The sequence below is a fragment of the Hylobates moloch genome, unplaced genomic scaffold (genome assembly GCF_009828535.3).
Source record: "Hylobates moloch isolate HMO894 unplaced genomic scaffold, HMol_V3 SCAFFOLD_16, whole genome shotgun sequence".
Taxonomy (NCBI): Eukaryota; Metazoa; Chordata; class Mammalia; order Primates; family Hylobatidae; genus Hylobates; species Hylobates moloch.
This window is the reverse complement of record NW_026652291.1, coordinates 60,205,632-60,226,490: the sequence shown is the minus strand read 5'-3', so window position 1 is coordinate 60,226,490 and position 20,859 is coordinate 60,205,632. Positions and strand designations below refer to the sequence as shown.

The following is a 20,859-nucleotide window of genomic DNA, read 5'->3' as shown; positions in this document are numbered from 1 at the left end:
TTAGGTATACCTCCTAATGCTATCCCTCCCCCTTCCCCCCACCCCACGACAGGCCCCGGTGTGTAATGTTCCCCTTCCTGTGTCCAAGTGTTCTCATTGTTTAATTCCCACCTATGAGTGAGAACATGCGGTGTTTGGTTTTTTGTCCTTGCGATAGTTTGCTGAGAATGAGCTTCATCCATGTCCCTACAAAGGATATGAACTCATCCTTTTTTATAGCTGCATAGTATTCCTTGGTGTATATGTGCTACATTTTCTTAATCCAGTCTATCATTGATGGACATTTGGGTTGGTTCCAAGTCTTTGCTATTGTGAATAGTGCCGCAATAAACATATGTGTGCATGTGTCTTTATAGCAGCATGATTTATAATCCTTTGGGTATATATCCAGTAATGGGATGGCTGGGTTAAATGGTATTTCTAGTTCTGGATCCTTGAGGAATTGCCACACCATCTTCCACAATGGTTGAACTAGTTTACAGTCCCACCAACAGTGTAAAAGTGTTCCTATTTCTCCACATCCTCTCCAGCACCTGTTGTTTCCTGACTTTTTAATTAGAATATTCTTGAATACATAGCCTGAAAGGGCAGACTCTGTAAAATCCTCCTTTGGAAACAAGAATTTAGATTTCCAATAATTTACAGTAATTGAATAAAATTTATCTTGAAAATATACCTTTACTCTCCCAAAGATTCAATATACAATGAATATCAAATAAGTATGTATTTGTTGAGTGCCTTCTATATGCTAAGAACTGCTCTAGGCCTTAGGGAAATAATGGTGAAGAAACAAGCAAAGGTTTTATTTGTTTGTTTTTTATTACAGAAAAATTTAAACATATACAAAAGAAGACAGTCTAATGGACTATTACCCATCATCCCACTTAAACAATATAAACCCAGCCTTTTTTCACTGGTAACCTATCCTTCCCTCTATTCTTTCTCTATATTATTTGAAACAAATCCAAGATATCAGATTATTTCATCCATAAATATATTGGCATATATCTCTAAAAGATAAAACTTTTTAACAATAACTGTAATATCATTACCCCCAAGAAAAACCAACTAACAACATCAATAATTCAGAGCTTACATTTTAATAGGAAAGACAAACAAGGAACAAACAAACAAACAAATTATGTTAAGTAGTGGCAGATATTATAAAAGGCAAGGTACAGGTGATGGGATGGAGGTGGACTTTCTTTTTTTTTTTTTTTTGAGACAGGGTCTCACTTCGTCGCCCAGGGTGCAGTGCGATCTCAGCTCACTACAACCTCCACCTCCCAGGTTCAGGCGAGTCTCCTGCTTCAGCCTCCCAAGTAGCTGGGACTACAGGTGTGCGCCGCCACCACGCCTGGTTAATTTTTGTATTTTTAGTAGAGATGGAGTTTTGCCATGTTGACCAGGCTGATCTTGAACTCCTGACCTCAGGCGATCCACCCACCTCAGCCTCCCAAAGTGCTGGGATTACAGGAGTGAACCACTGCACGCAGCCTGAGATGGACTTTCTATTGGGTGGTGAGAGAAGTCCCCCGTGAGGAGGTGATATTTGCAGAGGGATGTGCATGATGTGAGAAAGCGAGGACGCCCCCAAGACGGTCTGCAGGAAGACTGACCCTGACGGAGGCTTCAGCTACTACCAGGCCCTGAGGCAGAGTTTAGTGTTCAAGGACTAGGAAGGAGGTCTATGAGACTGGAGGACCACATGAAAGGAAGAGAAGGATATGAAGTCCAAGTGGCCACCAGGACCTGCAGGTTTGATTCTAGTTAGCTGTGACAGGCAGCGTTGGAGGGTTTTGAACAGGGAAGGGACGTGACCTGATCTATAATTACGAAGGATCATTCTGGCTGCCATGTAGAGAATAAAGTGTAGGAGAACATTTGTAGGAGAAACATGTGGAAATAGGGAGACCAATTAGAAGGCTATTGAAACAGCGTGGGTGAGAGCTGATGGTGAAGTGGTGATGAACCAGGGTGGTAGCAGTGGAGATGGTAAGAAGTGATCAGTCTCTCGATATTTGCGAGATTTGATTTGAAGCTACAGCTAACAGGGATTGGCTGACAAACCAAATGTAGGATATATGAGAAAAAGATAAGTCAAGGTTGACTCCAAGATATTTTGGCCTGACCAACTAGCGCCATTTACTAAAGTGGGGAATACTGGGCAAAAATCAGGTTTGGAGCGGAAAGCACGCACTCTCTTTTGGGCATATTAGGCTAGAGGTGCCTATTAAACATCCAAAACAGAGACATCAATTAGGTGGCTAGATAGCTGATTCTAGAGTTTATGCAAGAGAGTAGAACTGGATCTATAAATTTGGAAAATATCAGTGTAGAGTTGCTACTGAAAGCCATGGGACTGGATGAGATCACACAGCTAGAGAGGGAGGATAGAGAAGAGAAGAGATTGGGGAAAGGAAAGGGTCCAGCCAGCAGCCTAAAAAGAGACAAATGAGGTTGGGGAAACCCAGGAGAGTGGGTGCTCCAGAGCCGTTAGCTGGCCACATGCTGCTGTAAGATCAACAAGATAAGGACTGAGAAATGATTGCTAGATTAGACCACCAGTGGTACAATTGATAGAGTAGATGTTGGTGACCTTGACAACAATGGATTCCACAAGGTGATGGGGACAAAAGCTTTGATGTAGTAATTCCAAGCACCAATGTAGATGAGGAAGTAGAGACGGGAGCAGAGAAGTTGGGTGGTAGCTGAAAGGAATGTAGCATCAAGGGAAGTTCTGTTCATTTTGTCACATATTTTCAGATACGAACTCACTCTGTTGTACAGGCTGGAGTGCAGTGGCACGAACATGGCTCACTGCAGCCCCAACCCCGTGGCTCAAGCAATCCTCCCACGTCAGCCTCCTGAGTTCCTGGTACTACGGGCATGCACCACCACACCCGGCTAATTTTCTTTTTAATTTTTAGTAGAAACAAGGTTTTGCTGTATTACCCAGGCTGGTCTCAAATTCCTGGACTCAAGTGATCCTCCTGCCTTGGCCTCCCAAAGTGATGGGATTATAGACATGAGCCACCCAGTCCGGCCTGTTTGTTTTTCAATGGGAGTTATTACAGCACGTCGTATACTGATAGGAATAATCCAAGGGACAGTGAAAAACTGATGATGTAGGAGAGAACAGAATAATTTCAAGAGCAAAGTCCCTGACCAGGGAGATAGGACAGGGAAGCTAGTGCACAAATAGGGGAGATACATAGGATCACAGAGAGCACATTCATTTCAATGGGAGGGAAGGTGGAGGATGTGGGGAAAGCTACAGGTAGATTGACAGATTTAGTAAATGGAGGATGGGGAAGTTCTCTTCTGCCTATTCCCATTTTCTCCATGAAACAATAGTCAAAGATGTCAACTAGAAGTGAAGATTTGGGGTGTGGTATTGGTTTGAAGAGAGGAGCAGGTAAGTGGAAAGGTCAGTTAACTACAAGATTGTGGTAGGATTGCTGGCAGTGTTAAGGGCCTGCTTGAGATCTGTGCTCTGTATAAAATAATCTTCAAAGTCAAAACCTTGATTGTCTTTTTCTTCTCTTTCTGTGGTCCAGCCCCTGTACAGGCACCAAGGGCTACGTCTTGCTACAGTTAGTTGGTATATCAAGGAGTCATTTGGTAATTATTTTATTTATCATGCATTAATGTACATCAACACTTATTTATACATTAATTCATTCAATCGATCATATTTATTGAGTGCCAGGCACCATTTTAGGTACTGGGGTTATAGCAGTGAGCAAAGCAGGTCTTTGTCCTCAGGGAACTTGTCATTTACATCTTTAAAAACCTGAGGCCCAGCACAGTGGCTCACACAGTGGCTCCCAGCACTTTGGGAAGCTGAGGCTGGAGGAACTCTTCAGGCTAGGACTTTGAGATCAGCCTAGGCAACATAGTAAGACCTCATCTTTACTAAAAATTTTTTAAAAATTTGCCAGGCATGGTGGTGTGCACCTGTAGTCCCAACTACTTGAGAGGCTGAGGCAGGAGGATCACTTGAACTCAGAAGTTCGAGGTTGCAGTGAGCTGTGATCATACCACTGCACCCCAACCTGAGTGACAGAGTGAGAGTGAGACCCTATCTCTAAAAAAAAAAAAAAAAAACCCTCATCTTTGTTAAACATAATGAAAACCAATTAGGAAGGGGAAGTTTCCATATTTAAGTATTCAAAACTGGAGTCACTTCAATCCTTAGAAAGAAGACTGTTAAGGCCCCATGACAGATTGGGCCCAGCAAAAGAATCAAGAAAATGCGGAGATCTGGCCTGCCACAGGCAGTGCCTCTTTATTTCTTTCCCACTAGTGCTGGGCTGGCTCGATGGAATTCCCACCAAGTGCAGCAGACAGAGGAGTAATCTGCTGGAATTTTTGTCTCTGGTGTCAGAGCAAGGATTCATCATTATCTCCAGAAGAGCTGAATTAATTAACCATCATAACAAAGCAGGGTCTGCTGCATCCAAATTCTCAGGACTGCATAAACACTAGAAGACACAACTTCCTTTGAACTTATGAACACGCCCAAAAGGCAAACAGAGCATACACTAAAAAGAGCTTAATCACTGACCGAGTATCCTCATTTCATCTTCCTTTCTTTCTGACCTATTTTGGCCTTTTCTTTTTTTATTTTTTTCTTCTTTTCTCATTAATTTTCATCTGCTTTTCATTTTCTATTGAAGTAAAGTCTTCTAAAACTACTGGCTCAGGAAGCCCCCATCAAATCGACCATAGGCAGTGATCCCTGGGACTCTGGGAAGAAAGTTGGCTTTAATTTAAAGCAGTGTTTCCTTCTGCTTTAAACTAAAGCACATAGATATGGGGCACATAGATATGAGAAGAAGGATGGAGTGAGGGCATGGACTGTGAGTTGACTCCAGGGAGAGATTTGGGTCCTTTGTTGGTAACCTCAGACTTCCCAGCTCTGTTACAAAAAGAAAGAATAAAGTGCTGTCTATTGGATCTAGAAAAAAAATCAGGAATGGAGTGGATGAGCTTTGTGCTCTATTCTTATGCATTAGCAGACACGTCTAACTTGTTTCAGAAAGGGAATATTAACCCGGGTGTGGTGGCGCACATCTGTAGTCCCAGCTACTCGGGAGGCTGAGGCGGGAGGATCACTTGAGCCCAGGAGTTTGAGGCTGCTGTGAGCTGTGATTGCGCCACTACACTCCAGCCTGGGTGACAGAGTGAGACCCTGTCTCTAAAAAAAGGGGAAGTAGGGGAATATTAGAATATGACTGCGTTGGGTTTGTGTGTGTGTTTGTGTTTTAACTATCACAAGCAGCATGACCCCAAGCCATAACCTTTCTGTCCAGTAGGTGTCAGCCACGCACAGCCTTTCTCTTTCTAAATCCATAGTTGTAAGAAAACAGCCTTTCATCTATAATTTTCCCTAGTTAAAGGGATCAATTTCTTCTGATCTGAAGCATGCAAAACAACTGAAACAGTGGCTCCGATATTGGAAACAGAATTGTACTACGTACTTGGGATATGGCCACACTGAGGACTGTGCGAAGGGGGTGACAAATGTTGGGGGGGCCCAGGTGAAGTCCTGTGGATCTCACTGAGCAGGTGAGTGTTAGGATCAAGGTGAGTTTCTAAAAGGCACAATTAAGACACCAAAGCAAAAACACAGAGTTTCCCTCAGGTGAAAGAAGTTGGGGCTTCGACCAGTAGCTATAGCATCCTGAAAAAGTGCTCAGTGTAAACTATCAATCTCCCATTTGCCCTTGAATAGACTGTCTTGTTTTTTACCTCAGATAAAATATTTCTTTAAGCCTCAGGTTTCTAATTTTTAAAATCTTTAAAATAACTGCCTCATCTGCCCAAGATACTACATGACGAGGAAAAAAATTGAGATATTGTTCAGAAAACCATTTGTAGGCTATAAAGCACTACTTAAACGTAGAGAATAGAATAAAAATATAAAGGCAAATGCGGAATAGAGTAATCCCAGCACTTTGGGAGGCCGAGGCGGGTGGATCACGAGGTTAGGAGTTCAAGACGAGCCTAACCAACAGGGTGAAACCCCGTCTCTACTAAAAACACAAAAATTAGCCAGGCATGGTGGCAGGTGCCTGTAATCCCAGCTACTTAGGAGGCTGAGGCAGGAGAATCGCTTGAACCTAGGAGCCAGAGGTTGCAGTGAGCCGAAAGCCGAGATCGCACCACTGCACTCCAGCCAGAGCAACAGAGCGAGACTCAGTCTCAAAAAAAAAAAAAAAAAAAAAGCTCAAAATTTAATAAACATTAGTTTGTAATTTTTTTTTTTTTAACATTTCTTTTTTTTTTTTTTTTTTTGAGATGGAGTCTCGCTCTGTTGCCCAGGCTGGAGTGCGGTGACGCGATCTTGGCTCACTGCAAGCTCCGCCTCCCGGGTTCATGTCATTCTCCTGCCTCAGCCTCCTGAGTAGCTGGGACTACAGGCGCCCGCTACCACACCCGGCTAATTTTTTGTAGAGCCGGGGTTTCACCGTGTTAGCCAGGATGGTCTCGATCTTCTGACCTCGTGATCCGCCCGCCTCAGCCTCCCAAAGTGCTGGGATTACAGGCTTGAGCCACCACGCCCGGCCTTTAGTTTGTAATTTTTTACAGATTTTTGTCAACATATGACACCAAGGCTTTTCTTTCTCTCTTGTGTTCAATGTTAGTCACATGGAATTTTGACACACTTAAGAGTTTATGTTACAAAAAGATTCCAATCTAAAGAGAGGCACTTAATATAATGATCCCTTTGAAAGTGGGGAGATTCCTTTCCTAGCTTTGTTTGTTTGTTTGTTTGTTTGTTTTGGTTTGGTTTTTTTAAAGGCAGGTTCTCACTTTGCCACCCAGGCTGGAGTGCAGTGGTGCGATCTTGGCTCATTGCAGCCTCAACCTCCCGGGCTCACACGATCCTCCCACCTCAGCCTCCTGAGTAGCTGGGACTACAGGCATGAGCCACCACACCCAGCTAATTTTTGTAATTTTTGTAGAGATGGAGTTTCACCACATTGCCCAGTCTGGTCTTGAACCCCTGAGCTCAAGCACTCCACCTGCTTCGGCCTCCCAAAGTGCTGGAATTACAGGCATGAGCCACCATGCCCAGCCCCTTTCCTGGATATTACATCGCACCAGTAATCGATGGTAATAAGCCACTTATAAATTCCAAGTGCTAAAGAAATAGAAATACTAATCTTCAGCAACTCTTCCTTTCCAACGTGTGCACCTAGTACCACTGTATTCCAAGAATGTATTTGATCCCATAACCCCCTTAGCTTCTTAGTTTATAATTTGAGAGGGCTAAAGCTTACCATATTGTTATCAGTTTGCACTGGTTTTAGCAAGAGACCTCAAATTTATCACATTCATGTTTTATCCCACATTAAGTCTGCATCATATAAATTAGAACTACCAAATATTACTGAAAGAACTCACGTTCGAGAAGCAGAAACATTATTTGTTTTATACGGTGATGTTGAAATCGGAGCAGAAGTCTTCAAATCTGAATGTTTACAAATGAATCTATCAAATTTTCCCTCAGTGTTTTCTGAGATTGTTAGGAAAGGCTAGAGGCAAATTCAACATTTTTTCATTTCCCATGACTCATTCCCTCCCATGGAGTTTTGTGCTATATATTCCCTGCCTTGTCTGGTTTTTTTTTGTATGTTTGTTTTTTTTTTTTGCTGAGTCTTTCAATTTGCTATATCTTGAACCAGCAAAAGGAGGAGAGGAAGTTCCTCCCAACCTTTGAAACCTCTTAATACTTGCTGAGTGATCAAGGGGGCAGATGACTGCTGATTGGACTTTACCCCATTTGAAAAAGCTTTCGCTATGATAGCTCAACCAACCTCATTTTAAGGAATTAAGTATTTATTTTCCTTAAAACCCAAAATCTTTTGGGACATTTTCCAGAAAGTGAGGCCAAATTTCTGTAGTTAGGGGTCAGTTTGGGGGAACTTTATTTTTTAGGCCCACTTTAAAATTAAATAATTTTGCATAATATATTTAATAAGGCTAAAAATAACTATTTTAGACTTATAGTGTTGTCCACTATATTGCTTCATGCTGTTTTTTCAAAATACTTGACAATTATAAATAGACATTGTTGCTCTCACCTTAAGGCAGCAGTTTCTGAGTGAAATTCTTCAAAAAAGTAGAGGCATCATTTCAATATGGTAATAAGCTAGTTATTCTAACATCAACAAGTCTGTTTCATGATCAGCGATGTACTGATAATTCCCCATGTGTGCTTTTCAAATAGTTTATAAGTGCAAAAATATTAGAAGTTGCAGGACCAGGGTTTGAGTCATTTTTTTTCATGTTTCAGCCAGCCCTAAATAAGAGCTGTGAACAACAAGGCTACCCGGTAATTTTGTTTTTTATCTTTTTGTATGTGCATGTGGTTTTTCTGGCTTTTTGTTTCATTTTGTTTTTGTGACAGGGTCTTGCTCTACCTCCCAGGCTGGAGTGCAGTGGCGTCATCATAGCTCACTGCAGCCTTGACCTCCTGGGCTCAAGCAATCCTCCAGCCTCAGCCTCCTGAGTAGCTAAGACTACAGGCCTGCACCACTGCACCCGGCTAATTTTAAATTTTTTAGTAGACGGGGTCTCGCTCTGTTGCACAGGCTGGTCTCAGACTCCTGGGCTCACGTGATCCTCCCCTCTCAGCCTCCTAAAGTGCTGGGATTACAGGCGTAAGCCACCGCGCCTGGCGATTTTGTTTCCTCTGTACTCTTCGTAGCTCACAATTACGCTGAAAGAAGCTTTTTCCCATTGTTTTCATTGGAAAACATGTTTCATTGTTTCATTCCCATTTTTCCCTTCCACTTCCCTCCCCCACCCGTCGATTCCCCCTATTTTTAGGAAACTCGAAGATGATGTCCCTTCAACGTTCTCTCCTGTATTCTCAAATGATCCAGTCCTAAATATTTTTTAACACATTGGCTAGTTTATTTCTGATGGCATTAAAAGTATCTGCACAACTGTTCCCTTATTTATAAAGCTCACAGATGCTGTATGACCTGTAACATTATACTAGCTAATGAGCTCTCCCGGAACAGTTGACGTGGAAGGAGTTTACTTCCACTTGGTTGCAAGGAGAAAGATGGAGAAAGCGAGAGACGATTGCAAAAAGAAATAACTTAGTCCATTTTCTCAGTGCTGTTTGGGGGCTCTGTGCTAATACTTAAATTGCAGAGGAGGGAGGAGACGGGACTGAGGATGGAGGGGAGCAGAGGAGGCAGGGGCGGAGCCTCGGCGGGCGAATAAAACCCCTCGCTAAAGAGAAGCACGTTAGCGTGTGGAGAAGCCACTCTCCCGAAACCCAGGGGGATGGGGCCGGCTGTGCAGTAGAACGGGGATCGAAAAGAGGACAACAAGGGCACGAAGACGAGCGAGAAAGAAGGGGACATCTGGGAAAGGCGGAAGCAGAAGACGGGGAAAGGAAAAGAAACCCATAGCAGGTGGAAACCAGATCTAGAGCAACACGGTCAGGTCCACAGTTTTTTTTTCTAGAAGAGAAGAAAGTACCTGAGGATTGCTCTTTTTTCCTACCTTTAATGAAAACTACTTTTGTCTTCATCATAAAAGAAAAAACTAAGGGGAGGTAAAGGCAATCTCCTGTTTTATTAGGGGGAGAGGTGAAGGGAAATCCAGGCTCTCTGTCTGAATAAGCCACTGCCTGGTGCACAGAGCAGAACCATCCTGGTTTCTGAACACACATCCCTTTCAGCAGAATTCCAGCCGGAGTCACTGGCACAGTTCTATTTTTATATTTAAATGTATGTCTCCCCTGGCCTTTTTTTTTCTTTTCTTTTTTTTTTTAAGCAACACTTTTCTTGTTTGTCAACACGAGTGATCAGAAAGTGTGAATACGGAGTAGGAATATTTTTCGTTTTCTCTTATCTGCTTGCCTTTTTTTAGAGGGTAGGAGTGGTTCCTATTTCGGAAAAGGACGTTCTAATTCAAAGCTCTCTCCCAATATATTTACACGAGTACGCATTTAGAAAGGGAGGCAGCTTTTGAGGTTGCAATCCTACCGAGAAGGATGGAAGAAGGAGCCAGGCACCGAAACAACACCGAAAAGAAACACCCAGGTGGGGGCGAGTCGGACGCCAGCCCCGAGGCTGGTTCCGGAGGGGGCGGAGTAGCCCTGAAGAAAGAGATCGGATTGGTCAGTGCCTGTGGTATCATCGTAGGTGAGTTCCATTCCTCCCCGCCGACCCTTCCTCTCCCCTCTAGTGGTCCTCCTGTGAGGTCTTAACCCTTCGAAAGCATTATTGTTCTTCCTATTCTTTAGAAAAGGTTGTCAGTCACCTGAGCTGTAACCCACCTCCACTGGTCAAGTTTGAGAGGCATAGGAAATACATCATATATCTTTTCCTCCAAACCGGGCAAAGATTCTGCCCAGTGTTCGTAGAAAGGAGCAAATCGTGGTCAGAAACCCGGCTGATGATTAGCATTGCCTGGGAACTCCTTAAAAGTACAGATCCTGGTCTCTACACTTGGAGGTTCTAGTTCAATAGGTTTAAGGAGGGACTGAGGGAACTGAACAAGTTTTTATGCAGCTATTATTCCCAGGCTGAGGATGGGCTTTTAAGGTATATTTGGTAGCTATTTTGCTGTTTTATGTTAAATGAAACTATGGGATAGGTATTAAAAATAGCAACAGCAATGCCCTGCCTTTTTATTTTAGCGTTTTCCACCTTATGCAGCACTCTTACTGTGTGAAGTAGCTGTGACAGGGCTGTTATTCCCATTTCACAGATGGGGAAGTTATGGAAGAAAAGAGGGGACAGATTGTGCCTCTCGGTAAGTGGAGAGTTTGCAGTTTCTCCAGTTGCCTGGTGGGGTCCACCTATTTCTTAACAGCCACGGAAGACCCGGTGAGGCTCTCAGAGGGAATCAGGAGTAACTAGAATGTGGAGTTGAGGAGGAACTGATGGGTAAAATATGTGTCCTAGCTGGGAGGTGCTGAAGGTGGGGAACCTGGGTGGCCCCAAGAGTGCCAGTGCAGGCCACTCAGACCCCCTGAATGTACTTTGCAGGGCAGGAGTCCCAAATACAGCTTCCTCTCTAGACGGCACATCCTCTTTCCACAGAAGCCTTGGAGATGGATGGCAGGCAATAGCTCACTATTCCTGCCCTCACTTCAGAGTGAGAGATTGTTCTGCTATCTTTGGTAGAGGGCTTTACTTTCTTCCCAGAAAAAGGAGTGCAGGACGGTCAGGCATGGATATGCTTCTTTGTCATCTCTCCAGAGTTCCTTTATGAAAGCTCGTTGTGTCCGGGTGCCCCTGAACCAGTTTCTCTGGCTGACGCCATGTTCTATGTAATAGCTCAGAGATATTTTGGCATCTGAGCAATAGTGACACTGGAGAGCACTCTGGAAATCAGATAAAATCAGTACAGTATTCAGATAATCCTCTTCACCTCTACACCCGGAACTTCAGTGACCAAGCTCTCTTCAGTCTCTTTCTAAAATGAAATCCCATCCCCCCACCCCCCCCCAACTCCTCCCACCCTCTGGAATCCTATTTTATGTGATTCTCTGACTCTGGGAAGTTTTCCAGGCCATCTACAGTTATAAGAAAGATAATGTTATAAGAAAAATTATAGTCATGATCTGAATCTCTCTTTACTTTTTCTCATGACATTTTTATTTGCCTCTCCTTTACTTTATCTCAATTGCTCAAAAGAAATGAGAACAGCCGAGTATTCAGTATGTATAGCACATGCCAGTTTAAGGCCTATAAATAACCCAGAGGCTGATACCTCGTTCACCAATTTGACTGACAGAATTAAGCATTTTCCCCCTCTAGGAAAGTTCTGACTTATACACAGATGCGCACGCCCACAGGCATACAAGCACAATTAAACATCCTTCTTCCAGCCTCAGCCTGGCTCGCCCTTCCCAACATAGGTTTAGGTATTCTTTTTTTTTTTTGAGACGGAGTCTCACTCTGTCGCCCAGGCTGGAGTGCAGTGGCGCGATCTCGGCTCACTGCAAGTTCCACCCCCCGGGTTCGCCATTCTCCTGCTTCAGCCTCCCGAGTAGCTGGGACTACAGGCGCCCGCCACCGCGCCCGCCACCACGCCCGGCTAATTTTTTTTGTATTTTAGTAGAGACGGGGTTTCACCGTGTTAGCCAGGATGGTCTCGATCTCCAGGTTCAGGTATTCAAGGGTAGAGGGTATTTTCCTATATACTGATGTTTTTGTCTCTTCCTTTAGCATCTTTTTCTAAGACTATGAAGAAATGGGAGTGTTCGGGTATAATAAGTACAATTTCTGTGGGTATGTGTTACTACAGATTTGTCCACAACCTTATGGATGGTACTTCAATGGGAGAATAATCTCAAAGCTCCCCATGGTGGCATTACAGTAACAAGAATGGCAGCTCTGGTGTTCTGTGATGAAAAGAGATTCCAAATATGTGATTTCAGAGAAATTGGGATATTTTTGCAAAGCATGAGAATCTTTGTAGAGTTAATAGACACTATTCTACCCCAATTTAGGCTAGACACAAATTTCCCCTTTAAGATGATACAGGGGACAAAATCCATTCTGCTTCCCCTCCTGAGTTGCTGTTGAGTCACAGATGTGCTGAGGAACTGCCCTTTCCTCTTCTGGAGAAGTTTCTCAGTGGATGATCGTGATTCAAGTGTTTTCAAGACCAAATGCAAAAATAGAAATGGCATTTTCTGTGTAGATTTCAGGGATATGGTGTTCAATGTCAACACTGCAGAAAAAAAGAGAACTAAAAGGCAAAAAGAGGGCCGGGTGCGGTGGCTCATGCGTGTAATCCCAGCACTTTGGGAGGCCAAGGCGGGCGGATCACGAGGTCAGGAGATCAAGACCATCCTGGCTGACACGGTGAAACCTCGTCTCTACTAAAAATACAAAAAATTAGCTGGGCGTCGTGGCGCACACCTGTAGTCCCAGCTACTTGTAAGGCTGAGGCGGGAGAATTGCTTGAACCCAGGAGGCAGAGGTTGCAGTGAGCCAAGGTTGCGCCACTCTACTCCAGCCTGGGTGACAGAGTGAGACTCCATCTCAAAAAAAAAAAAAAAAAAAAAAAGAAGTCAAAAAGAGAAAGGAGATTTTCTAAGTGAATCAGGAGACATGGTATGGAAAAGTAGAATTTGTCCTAAATCTTTCTTTCTTTCTTTTTTTTTTTTTTTTTGAGACAGGGTCTCGCTGTGTTGCCTAGGCTGGAGTGCTGTGGCGTGCTCACTGCATCGCTGCAGCCTCAAACTCCTGGGCTCAAGCGATCCTTCCAGCTCAGCTTCCTCAGTAGCTGTGACCACAGGCATGCACCACGACACCTAGCTAATTTTAAATTTTGTCTTGTAGAAACAGGGTCTCACTATATTGCCCAGGCTGGTCTCCAACTCCTAGGCTCAAGAAATCCTCCCACCTCGGCCTATCAGTGCTGGGATTACAGGCATGAGCCATCGTGCCCGGCCCCCAGATCTTTTTTTTTTTTTTTCAGGGACTGTGGCAAAGTTACATTTGCCCTAAATCTATCTCTCTCATACCTAACTGACTAAGAGGGATAATTTAAACTACATGTTTTGTAAAATTTCATTCACAATCATCATGGATGATTGAAAGCAGGGATAACAGAATGGTAGGTGTTATGGAAATATACAATGAATTAATAGAAGATTTATGCCAGAAAGTTCCTTATATCCTGATTGTTAAGATGAGATGCAGATGTACTAAACAGAGAACATTCAAAATTAATGACATGGTTTAGTTGTGTAAGAGCTGAAGTAGGGCAAAGTTATGTGAATGGTGGGAAGCAAGGAGAGAGAGGTTCTTACTAAGAACTGGATTAAGAAGCATCTTGAAGGGTTTGAGAAGATGAAGTAGAAAAGCTGATTCTGGGAGTTTTCGTAGGTAAAAGCATAATGACTAAACTGCTATTTCCTAGATCAAAGATTGTGTCCTTAAAAAAAAATTGAACTATGAGAAAAATTGAGCCAGGTGTGGTGGTGGATACCTGTAGTCCCATCTACTTGATCATTTTAGCCCAGGAGTTTCAGGCCAGCCTAGGCAACAGAGCAAGACCTCATCTTCATTTTTTTTTTGGAGACAAGATCTCACTCTGTTAACCAGGCTGGAGTACAGTGGTGCAATCATAGCTCACTGCAGCCTCGAAAGCAGTTCTCCCACCTCAGCCTCCCAAGTAGCTTAATAATTTTTAAAATTATTTTTACTTTTTTTTAGAGACAGGGTCTCCCTATGTTGCCCAGGCTATCTTGAACTCCTGGGCTCAAGCAATCCTCCTGCCTCAGCCTCCCAAAGTGTTGGGGTTACAGGTGTGGGCCACCGTGCCCAACAAAACCTTGCCTCTTAAAAAAAAAAAAAAAGCAAGTGTCTTATATATTTCTGAATCTTTAGTGTTTAACAGAATGCCTGCTAAGGAATACTTACTCAAATGATTGTTGAATTTAACAGACTCTAGCACAAAAATATGAAGAGGAAACATTTATCTGCAGGGCTGCTGGGAACCTGGCTTGAAAATCTTTAAGCTAGGAGTAGTTTTATCAACCTGGACAATTAGGTTGGCCCATTTTAATCTTTTAACATCACCCTTGTCCCAACCTAACCAGGCTTTTGCTCTCCATGTACTTGGCTAGGGAAACCTGTTGGCAACATATTAATTTAGATTTCACTATGAATGTGGAGTTCCCCCCAAAGTTGAAAGGGGGTGTGGAGGACAGCAAAGTTCATTTATTAATGATACCAAAGCTACTGTTTTTTTTTTTTTTTTTTTTTTTTTTGAGACGGAGTCTTGCTCTATCACCCAGGCTGGAGTGCAGTGGCCCGATCTCGGCTCACTGCAAGCTCCGCCTCCCGGGTTCACGCCATTCTCCTGCCTCAGCCTCTCCGAGTAGCTGGGACTACAGGCGCCCGCCACCACGCCCGGCTAATTTTTTTGTATTTTTAGTAGAGACGGGGTTTCACTGTGGTCTCGATCTCCTGACCTCGTGATCCACCCACCTCGGCCTCCCAAAGTGCTGGGATTACAAGCGTGAGCCACCGCCCCCGGCCCCAAAGCTACTGTTAATAGCTGTGTTTATTAAACTCTCAGTATATGCCAGGTACTCATCCAATTACCTAACGTATCTGAACTTATTTGTCATTCACAATAACTCATTTAGTAGACACTTTATTATCTCTTCCTCTAGATAGGAAATAGAGGTTCAAAGGGGTAAGCCACTTTGCTGAAAGTCACACAACTAAAAAATATTGGAGCTAGGATTCAAACCCAGAGCTTGTCTGAATCCTGAATCAAGCCTGTAAGCATTATTCTTTGCTATTTCTATTTTTATCTCCTAAAGGAGTATTTTCTTTTAGAATCTGGAGAGAGGTCCTTATTCATTTTTATAGATGAATGAATACTTATTGTATAACAATTAATTTTGTGTTCCCAGTGAGGAAGGTTCCCAGTATAGGGGGGAGCTGGGCTGTCAGCTGGGAGTGGAAGAAAGTAATATTCCCAGTGCAGTTGCGGGAAGACTTGGGTGAGCCTGAGGGGCATCTGGCCAGCACAGACCATGCTCGCATTCATTCCTGCACGTGCACACCTTTCCTTTATGGACAAGTGTTCTTCCCAGCCATGTTAGAGGTGCCCACAGAGTTCCTGGCCATTTAGGTACTTTATACCAGTCACATATCTAGGTATGTAACCAGAATCTATGTCTTGAAGGCATTAAAAGGAAAACCTTAAACAAATTAAATTTAACAGTGTTTAATTTTTTTTTTTTTTTTTTTGAGACGGAGTCTCGCTCTGTCGCCCAGGCTGGAGTGCAGTGGTGCAATCTCGGCTCACTGCAAGCTCCGCCTCCCGGGTTCACGCCATTCTCCTGCCTCAGCCTCTCCGAGTAGCTGGGACTACAGGCGCCCGCCACCACGCCCGGCTAATTTTTTTGTATTTTTAGTAGAGATGGGGTTTCACCGTGGTCTCGATCTCTTGACCTCGTGATCCACCCGCCTCGGCCTCCCAAAGTGCTGGGATTACAAGCGTGAGCCACCGCGCCCGGCCAACAGTGTTTAATTGAGCAAAGAACAATTTGTGTATCAGGCAGCCTCTTGAACCAGAACTGGTTCAGAGTTTCTGGGGCAGCCTCATGGTTGAAGAAGATTTATGGGCAGAAAAAGGCAAGTGACATACAGGAAATGGAAGTAAGGTACAGAAACAGCTGGATTGGTTACAGCTCTACATTTGCCTTATTTGAACAAGGGTTGGACAGTTGGCTGCCTTTGATTGGCTGAAACTCAGTGAATGGTACAAAAGTAGGTTACAGTCTATTTACACATCCAGTTAGGTTACGTTTCACTACATATGGAGAAACCTTTAAATGGAATTTAAAATATGTAAGGAGGCAGCTTTAAGCTAAACTTAACAAAGGTGAAGAAGCTGGCGGGAGAGCTGTAATAATAAAATTAAAAAGTATATAATGTCAGACCATTTTGTTTTCAGCACAATTTATGTTTATGGGGGATCTTAGTATATTTGCTACAAAGCAATACTGGATGCTGATTTAGCTACTAGACCACTATCTCCCAATTAACATGATTTTTTAAAATAGTATTTATTGAGCTCTTACTAAATGCCAATTCTTTTTCTTTTTTTTTTTTTTTTTTTGAGACAGAGTCTCGCTCAGTCTCCCAGGCTGGAGTGCAGTGGCGCAATCTCGGCTCACTGCAACTTCTCCCTCCCAGATTCAAGTGATTCTTCTGCCTCAGCCTCCTGAGTAGCTGGGATTACAGGCACGAGCTACCACGCTCAGCTAATTTTTGTATTTTTAGTAAAGACAGGGTTTCACCATGTTGGCCAGGCTAGTCTCAAACTCCTGACCTCAAGTGATCTGCCCACCTCAGCCTCCCAAAGTGCTGGGATTATAGGCGTCAGTCACCGCGCCCGGCCTAAATGCCAATTCCTGAGCTACAAGCTCTTTACATATATTATTTTATTCAATCTTCACAACAATCCTAAGAAAGTACTTATTATAATTACCTGTATGTTAAAAATGGGGAAATTGAGTCACAGAGCTGGTAGCTAATTTTCCTAGGGTCACACCACTGATAACTGGGATGACTCCATAGCCAAAACACTTAGCCATTTCTCATTTCTAATTGGTAACCAAGACAGGAGGAGGCTGATATATATTGCATGGTGGGGCAGTTGGCCATGGAGAAAGACAACCCTGAGACTGGGGTCCAGAAAGACCATGGATGTCTGATACTGAAAAAATTGGGGGAAAAAAATTTAAAGGGTTTCTGTCAACAGGGAAGTGTGGCTATGGGTATAACTGTACTGAAATGGCTCTGGGCTGACTTAGAAAAATTTCAAGTATAAAAGATCTCACACCCATGTGGTCTATACCACTTTGGAAGATTTTGCATTTTAGTCTCTAATATGATGTATTAGCTTCTAATCCCAAAAATGTCTACTGGATGTTGACCAGAGGGAGGGAGTGTGAAAACTGCTTCTTGAGTTTGTACTTCAATTAAAAAATACAAATACACTCACACAAAATATAGAAGGATTACGATTTGGTTCATTCAGGATGAAAATGTGATTAAAACCCTCATTGTTCTCAAATAAAATTCTGGGACAAAAGCCAGCTAGGAGGTATTTCAAAACAAACACATCTTGTTGAGTAGGGAAAGGCTATATATCCAGCAATGTAATAATAATAAGTAGCTACCATTTACTGAGCATACATTGCTAGGTGATGGTAGAGCCTAGATTCCCACCCAGGTCACTAAAATCTGAAGCAACTGGGCTTAACTAAAATGCTCCTCAGTCTGGAGTGCAAGGTGGCTGGGACCAGGGATCCTGTTGGACGCTTCCTGACTCCAGGAACCAGAGAGCTCAAGGAATAATTTGGTTGAATCTGCTACTGTCAGAGTGATAATACATTTCTTCAAAGAGCAGAGTTACACAGAATGATGGACTAGCAGGAGATGCTTAGAGTCGAGGAAAGAAAGTAGGAACCCGGCAGCTAAGAAACTATGTCCAAGAGACACACCAGACAGCCATTTTAAACAATCACAGTTAAAAACACCCTGTACCGGCCGGGTGCGGTGGCTCACGCCTGTAATCCCAGCGCTTTGGGAGGCGGAGGCGGGTGGATCGCTTGAGGTCAGGAGATCGGGACCAGCCTGGCCAACATGGTGAAACCCCATCTCTACTAAAAATACAAAAATTAGCCAGGTGTGGTGGCAGGCGCCTGTAGTCCCAGCTCCTTGGAAGGCTGAGGCACGAGGATCGCTTGAACCCAGGAGATGGAGGTTGCAGTGAGCCAAGTTGCACTATTGCTTACTCCAGGACTCTGTCTCAAAACAACAACAAACAAACCCACAAACACAAAACACCACTGTACCCAAACCAAATAACCTTCTCAGAGTGGCCAGCACCATATACACACTTTTCTGAGTTTAATCAGCTTATTGAAGTGGCGTAGAGGTGTGGGGCATCTTGGCTGGGGCTTCTCAAGTTGCCAGGCTACCGAAGTTTTCTGTCTTTTCTGATGGGTAATCCAGCAGCACAGCTGCCTTCAAAGAAATGCCTCAGGAATGTCTGTTGTTGTTTTGTTGTTATTGTAGGAGAGGGAGACGGATCTAGAAAAGCAGGCACACGCAAATGATCCCCAGAAGTATATCCCAAACTACAGAAAACAAGAGCCATTCAGGAACCCAGGGGGCTAGAAACTGTTCCTTTCCAATGTTTAACTCCCTGCTGAGCATACAGAGCATGGAGAACCATGCCTTCTTTCCCCTTCCAGAACACGTCTACAGAGCAGGCCCCCAGATCCCTTCTCCCTGGAGATCTGGAAATGGCAAACTGCAGGCTCCTGTCTGCGGCAGGAGTGGGAGCAGCTGGACGTAGGATTCAGAATTATTCCACATTTTAACAAACACTCACCGAGCACATTATATTCTAGGCCTTGTCCTGAGCACTGGTGAATTTTATTTCTAGGAGGCAAAATAATCCCTCAAGTCTATTTTAAGCTGTTTTATTTATAGAATGAGTGAAGTTTGAGCTGAAAAGCTTTATTGATCACATCTCATCCCTCATCTTTGTCACAGTCACATGTCTTCCCATTGGTTTGCTCCCTGCTTTAAATATCCTCAGCATTAGCAGTGACATCACTTCTGGGGAGAAGGTTTCACAATGTCTGAAGATGCACCAGGCAACCTCACACTGAACTGCACATTGCAAAAGCAGACTACTCAGAAAGAGTACTACTGCTGCAGAATTATTACTTTTCTCGTCTGTTTCCATGTTTTAAAAGTGCTTGTTTGTACATTTAGGAAATGCACAAATACTTCAGTGCTTTTTAAGAGTACAGTTCTGCAAAGAGTGTTTAGTAAGCAGCTGATAAAGACAGGTCAGGTTGACTTAAGGTGGTATTTGGACCCTGATACTGAAAGCAGAAAGTTTAGTGTGAATTTTTCCATGATTTGCATCAGCATGCCATAGACTGGGAGGAACCACTGATTAGGAAAAGATGGGCTTTAGAGATAGTCTTAAGTTTGCAAACTGCTTCCCTGTTTACAATCTTCGTAACCTTGAGCAAGCGAATTATCAGTTTACTTAGCTGTGCAATGGAAGTTTCTTGTGGAGTATTTAAACAAAGCTGGCCAGGTGGGGTGGCACATACCTGTAATTCGAGCACTTTGGGAGGCTGAGGTGGGAGGATCACTTGGATCCAGGAGTTCAAGACCAGCCTGGGCAACACAGTGGGACCCTGCCTCTAGAAAATATTTAAAAATTAGTCGAGTGGGGTGGCACACGCCTGTGGTCCCAGCACTAGGGAGGCTGAGGTGGGAGGATTGCTTGAGCTCGGGAGGCAGAGGTTGCAGTGAGCTGTGATCATGCTGCTGCACTCCAGCCTGGGTGACAGAGTGAGACCTTGTCTCAAAAAAAAAAAAAAGTAAAAATTTAAAAAATAAAACAAAGCCCTTGCACTCCTTTAACTCAAGGAGAGAAAGAAATTAATATTTATTGGAAGATACCATAGTGCATCAGTATGTTGTAGAATGGGGGGAACCATTGATGATTAGTGGCTCCCACCCCCAACTCACACACTCAATAATTTTGGTTCTGAAATTTCAACTGGACTGATCCAGTAAGAAGACTGACCTTTTCAGCCCAAGTCTGATCTGCTTAGCAACCAGCTGGTTGCTTTTCCTTTTCTCTTTGCTGAGCTGACTCTACTCACTCATCAGCATCAGTCTGACACTTCCCTCTCCCAGGAAGACTTTTCTGAACAGCCCAAGCCAGTGATTTTTTTTCCACCCATTAAAATCTTGTCATATATTGCAATAGCCCTCATGCAGCTTCTGCTCTGCATGGTGGTATCAGTTCTGTGTCTGTGCACATGTGTCTTCCCTTTCCACACAGTTCCTTGAAACCAGGCACTGTGTCTCACTTTCACATCCTATAACCTAGTACATGGTGAGTATTGAATAATAGCAGTCAGTCAAAAACAAATCATCATTCAAGATTGCCTCACAATGATGTGAATATACTTAACACTGCTAAACTATAGACTTAAAAATGGTTAAGATGGTAAATTTTGTTACATGTCTTTACCACAATGAAAATTTTGTTCTGTTTAAAAATGAGTTATTCCCATGAATAATACATTTTTGTGCTTAGCTTTAAAAAAAAAATCATCCAGGCTCAAATTTGAAAGGGATTAGAGCTTAACCAAAAGGTAACAGTGCTGAGGTTGAGAGGCCCTGTTCTACCTTCAAACTTCAATGAAGCCCAGATACTTTGTTGTGGGAGGCTGTCCTGTCTATGGTAGGATGTTTAGCAGCATTACCGGCCTCTACACACCAGGTGCTGGTA

The 20,859-nt window shown here is 43.4% G+C and overlaps 1 protein-coding gene across 1 annotated transcript in view; it reads left to right on the top strand.

Annotated features, from left to right (window-relative positions):
* Positions 1 to 9,185: 9,185 nt before the first annotated feature.
* Positions 9,186 to 20,859, top strand: part of SLC7A8 (solute carrier family 7 member 8) — a 60,065-nt gene continuing 48,391 nt past the window's right edge. The window contains exon 1 of the mRNA XM_032179963.2: positions 9,186 to 10,178. Coding sequence (XP_032035854.1) covers positions 10,028 to 10,178 — 151 coding nt within the window. The 5' untranslated portion in view covers positions 9,186 to 10,027. The remainder of the gene's footprint in view (positions 10,179 to 20,859) is intronic.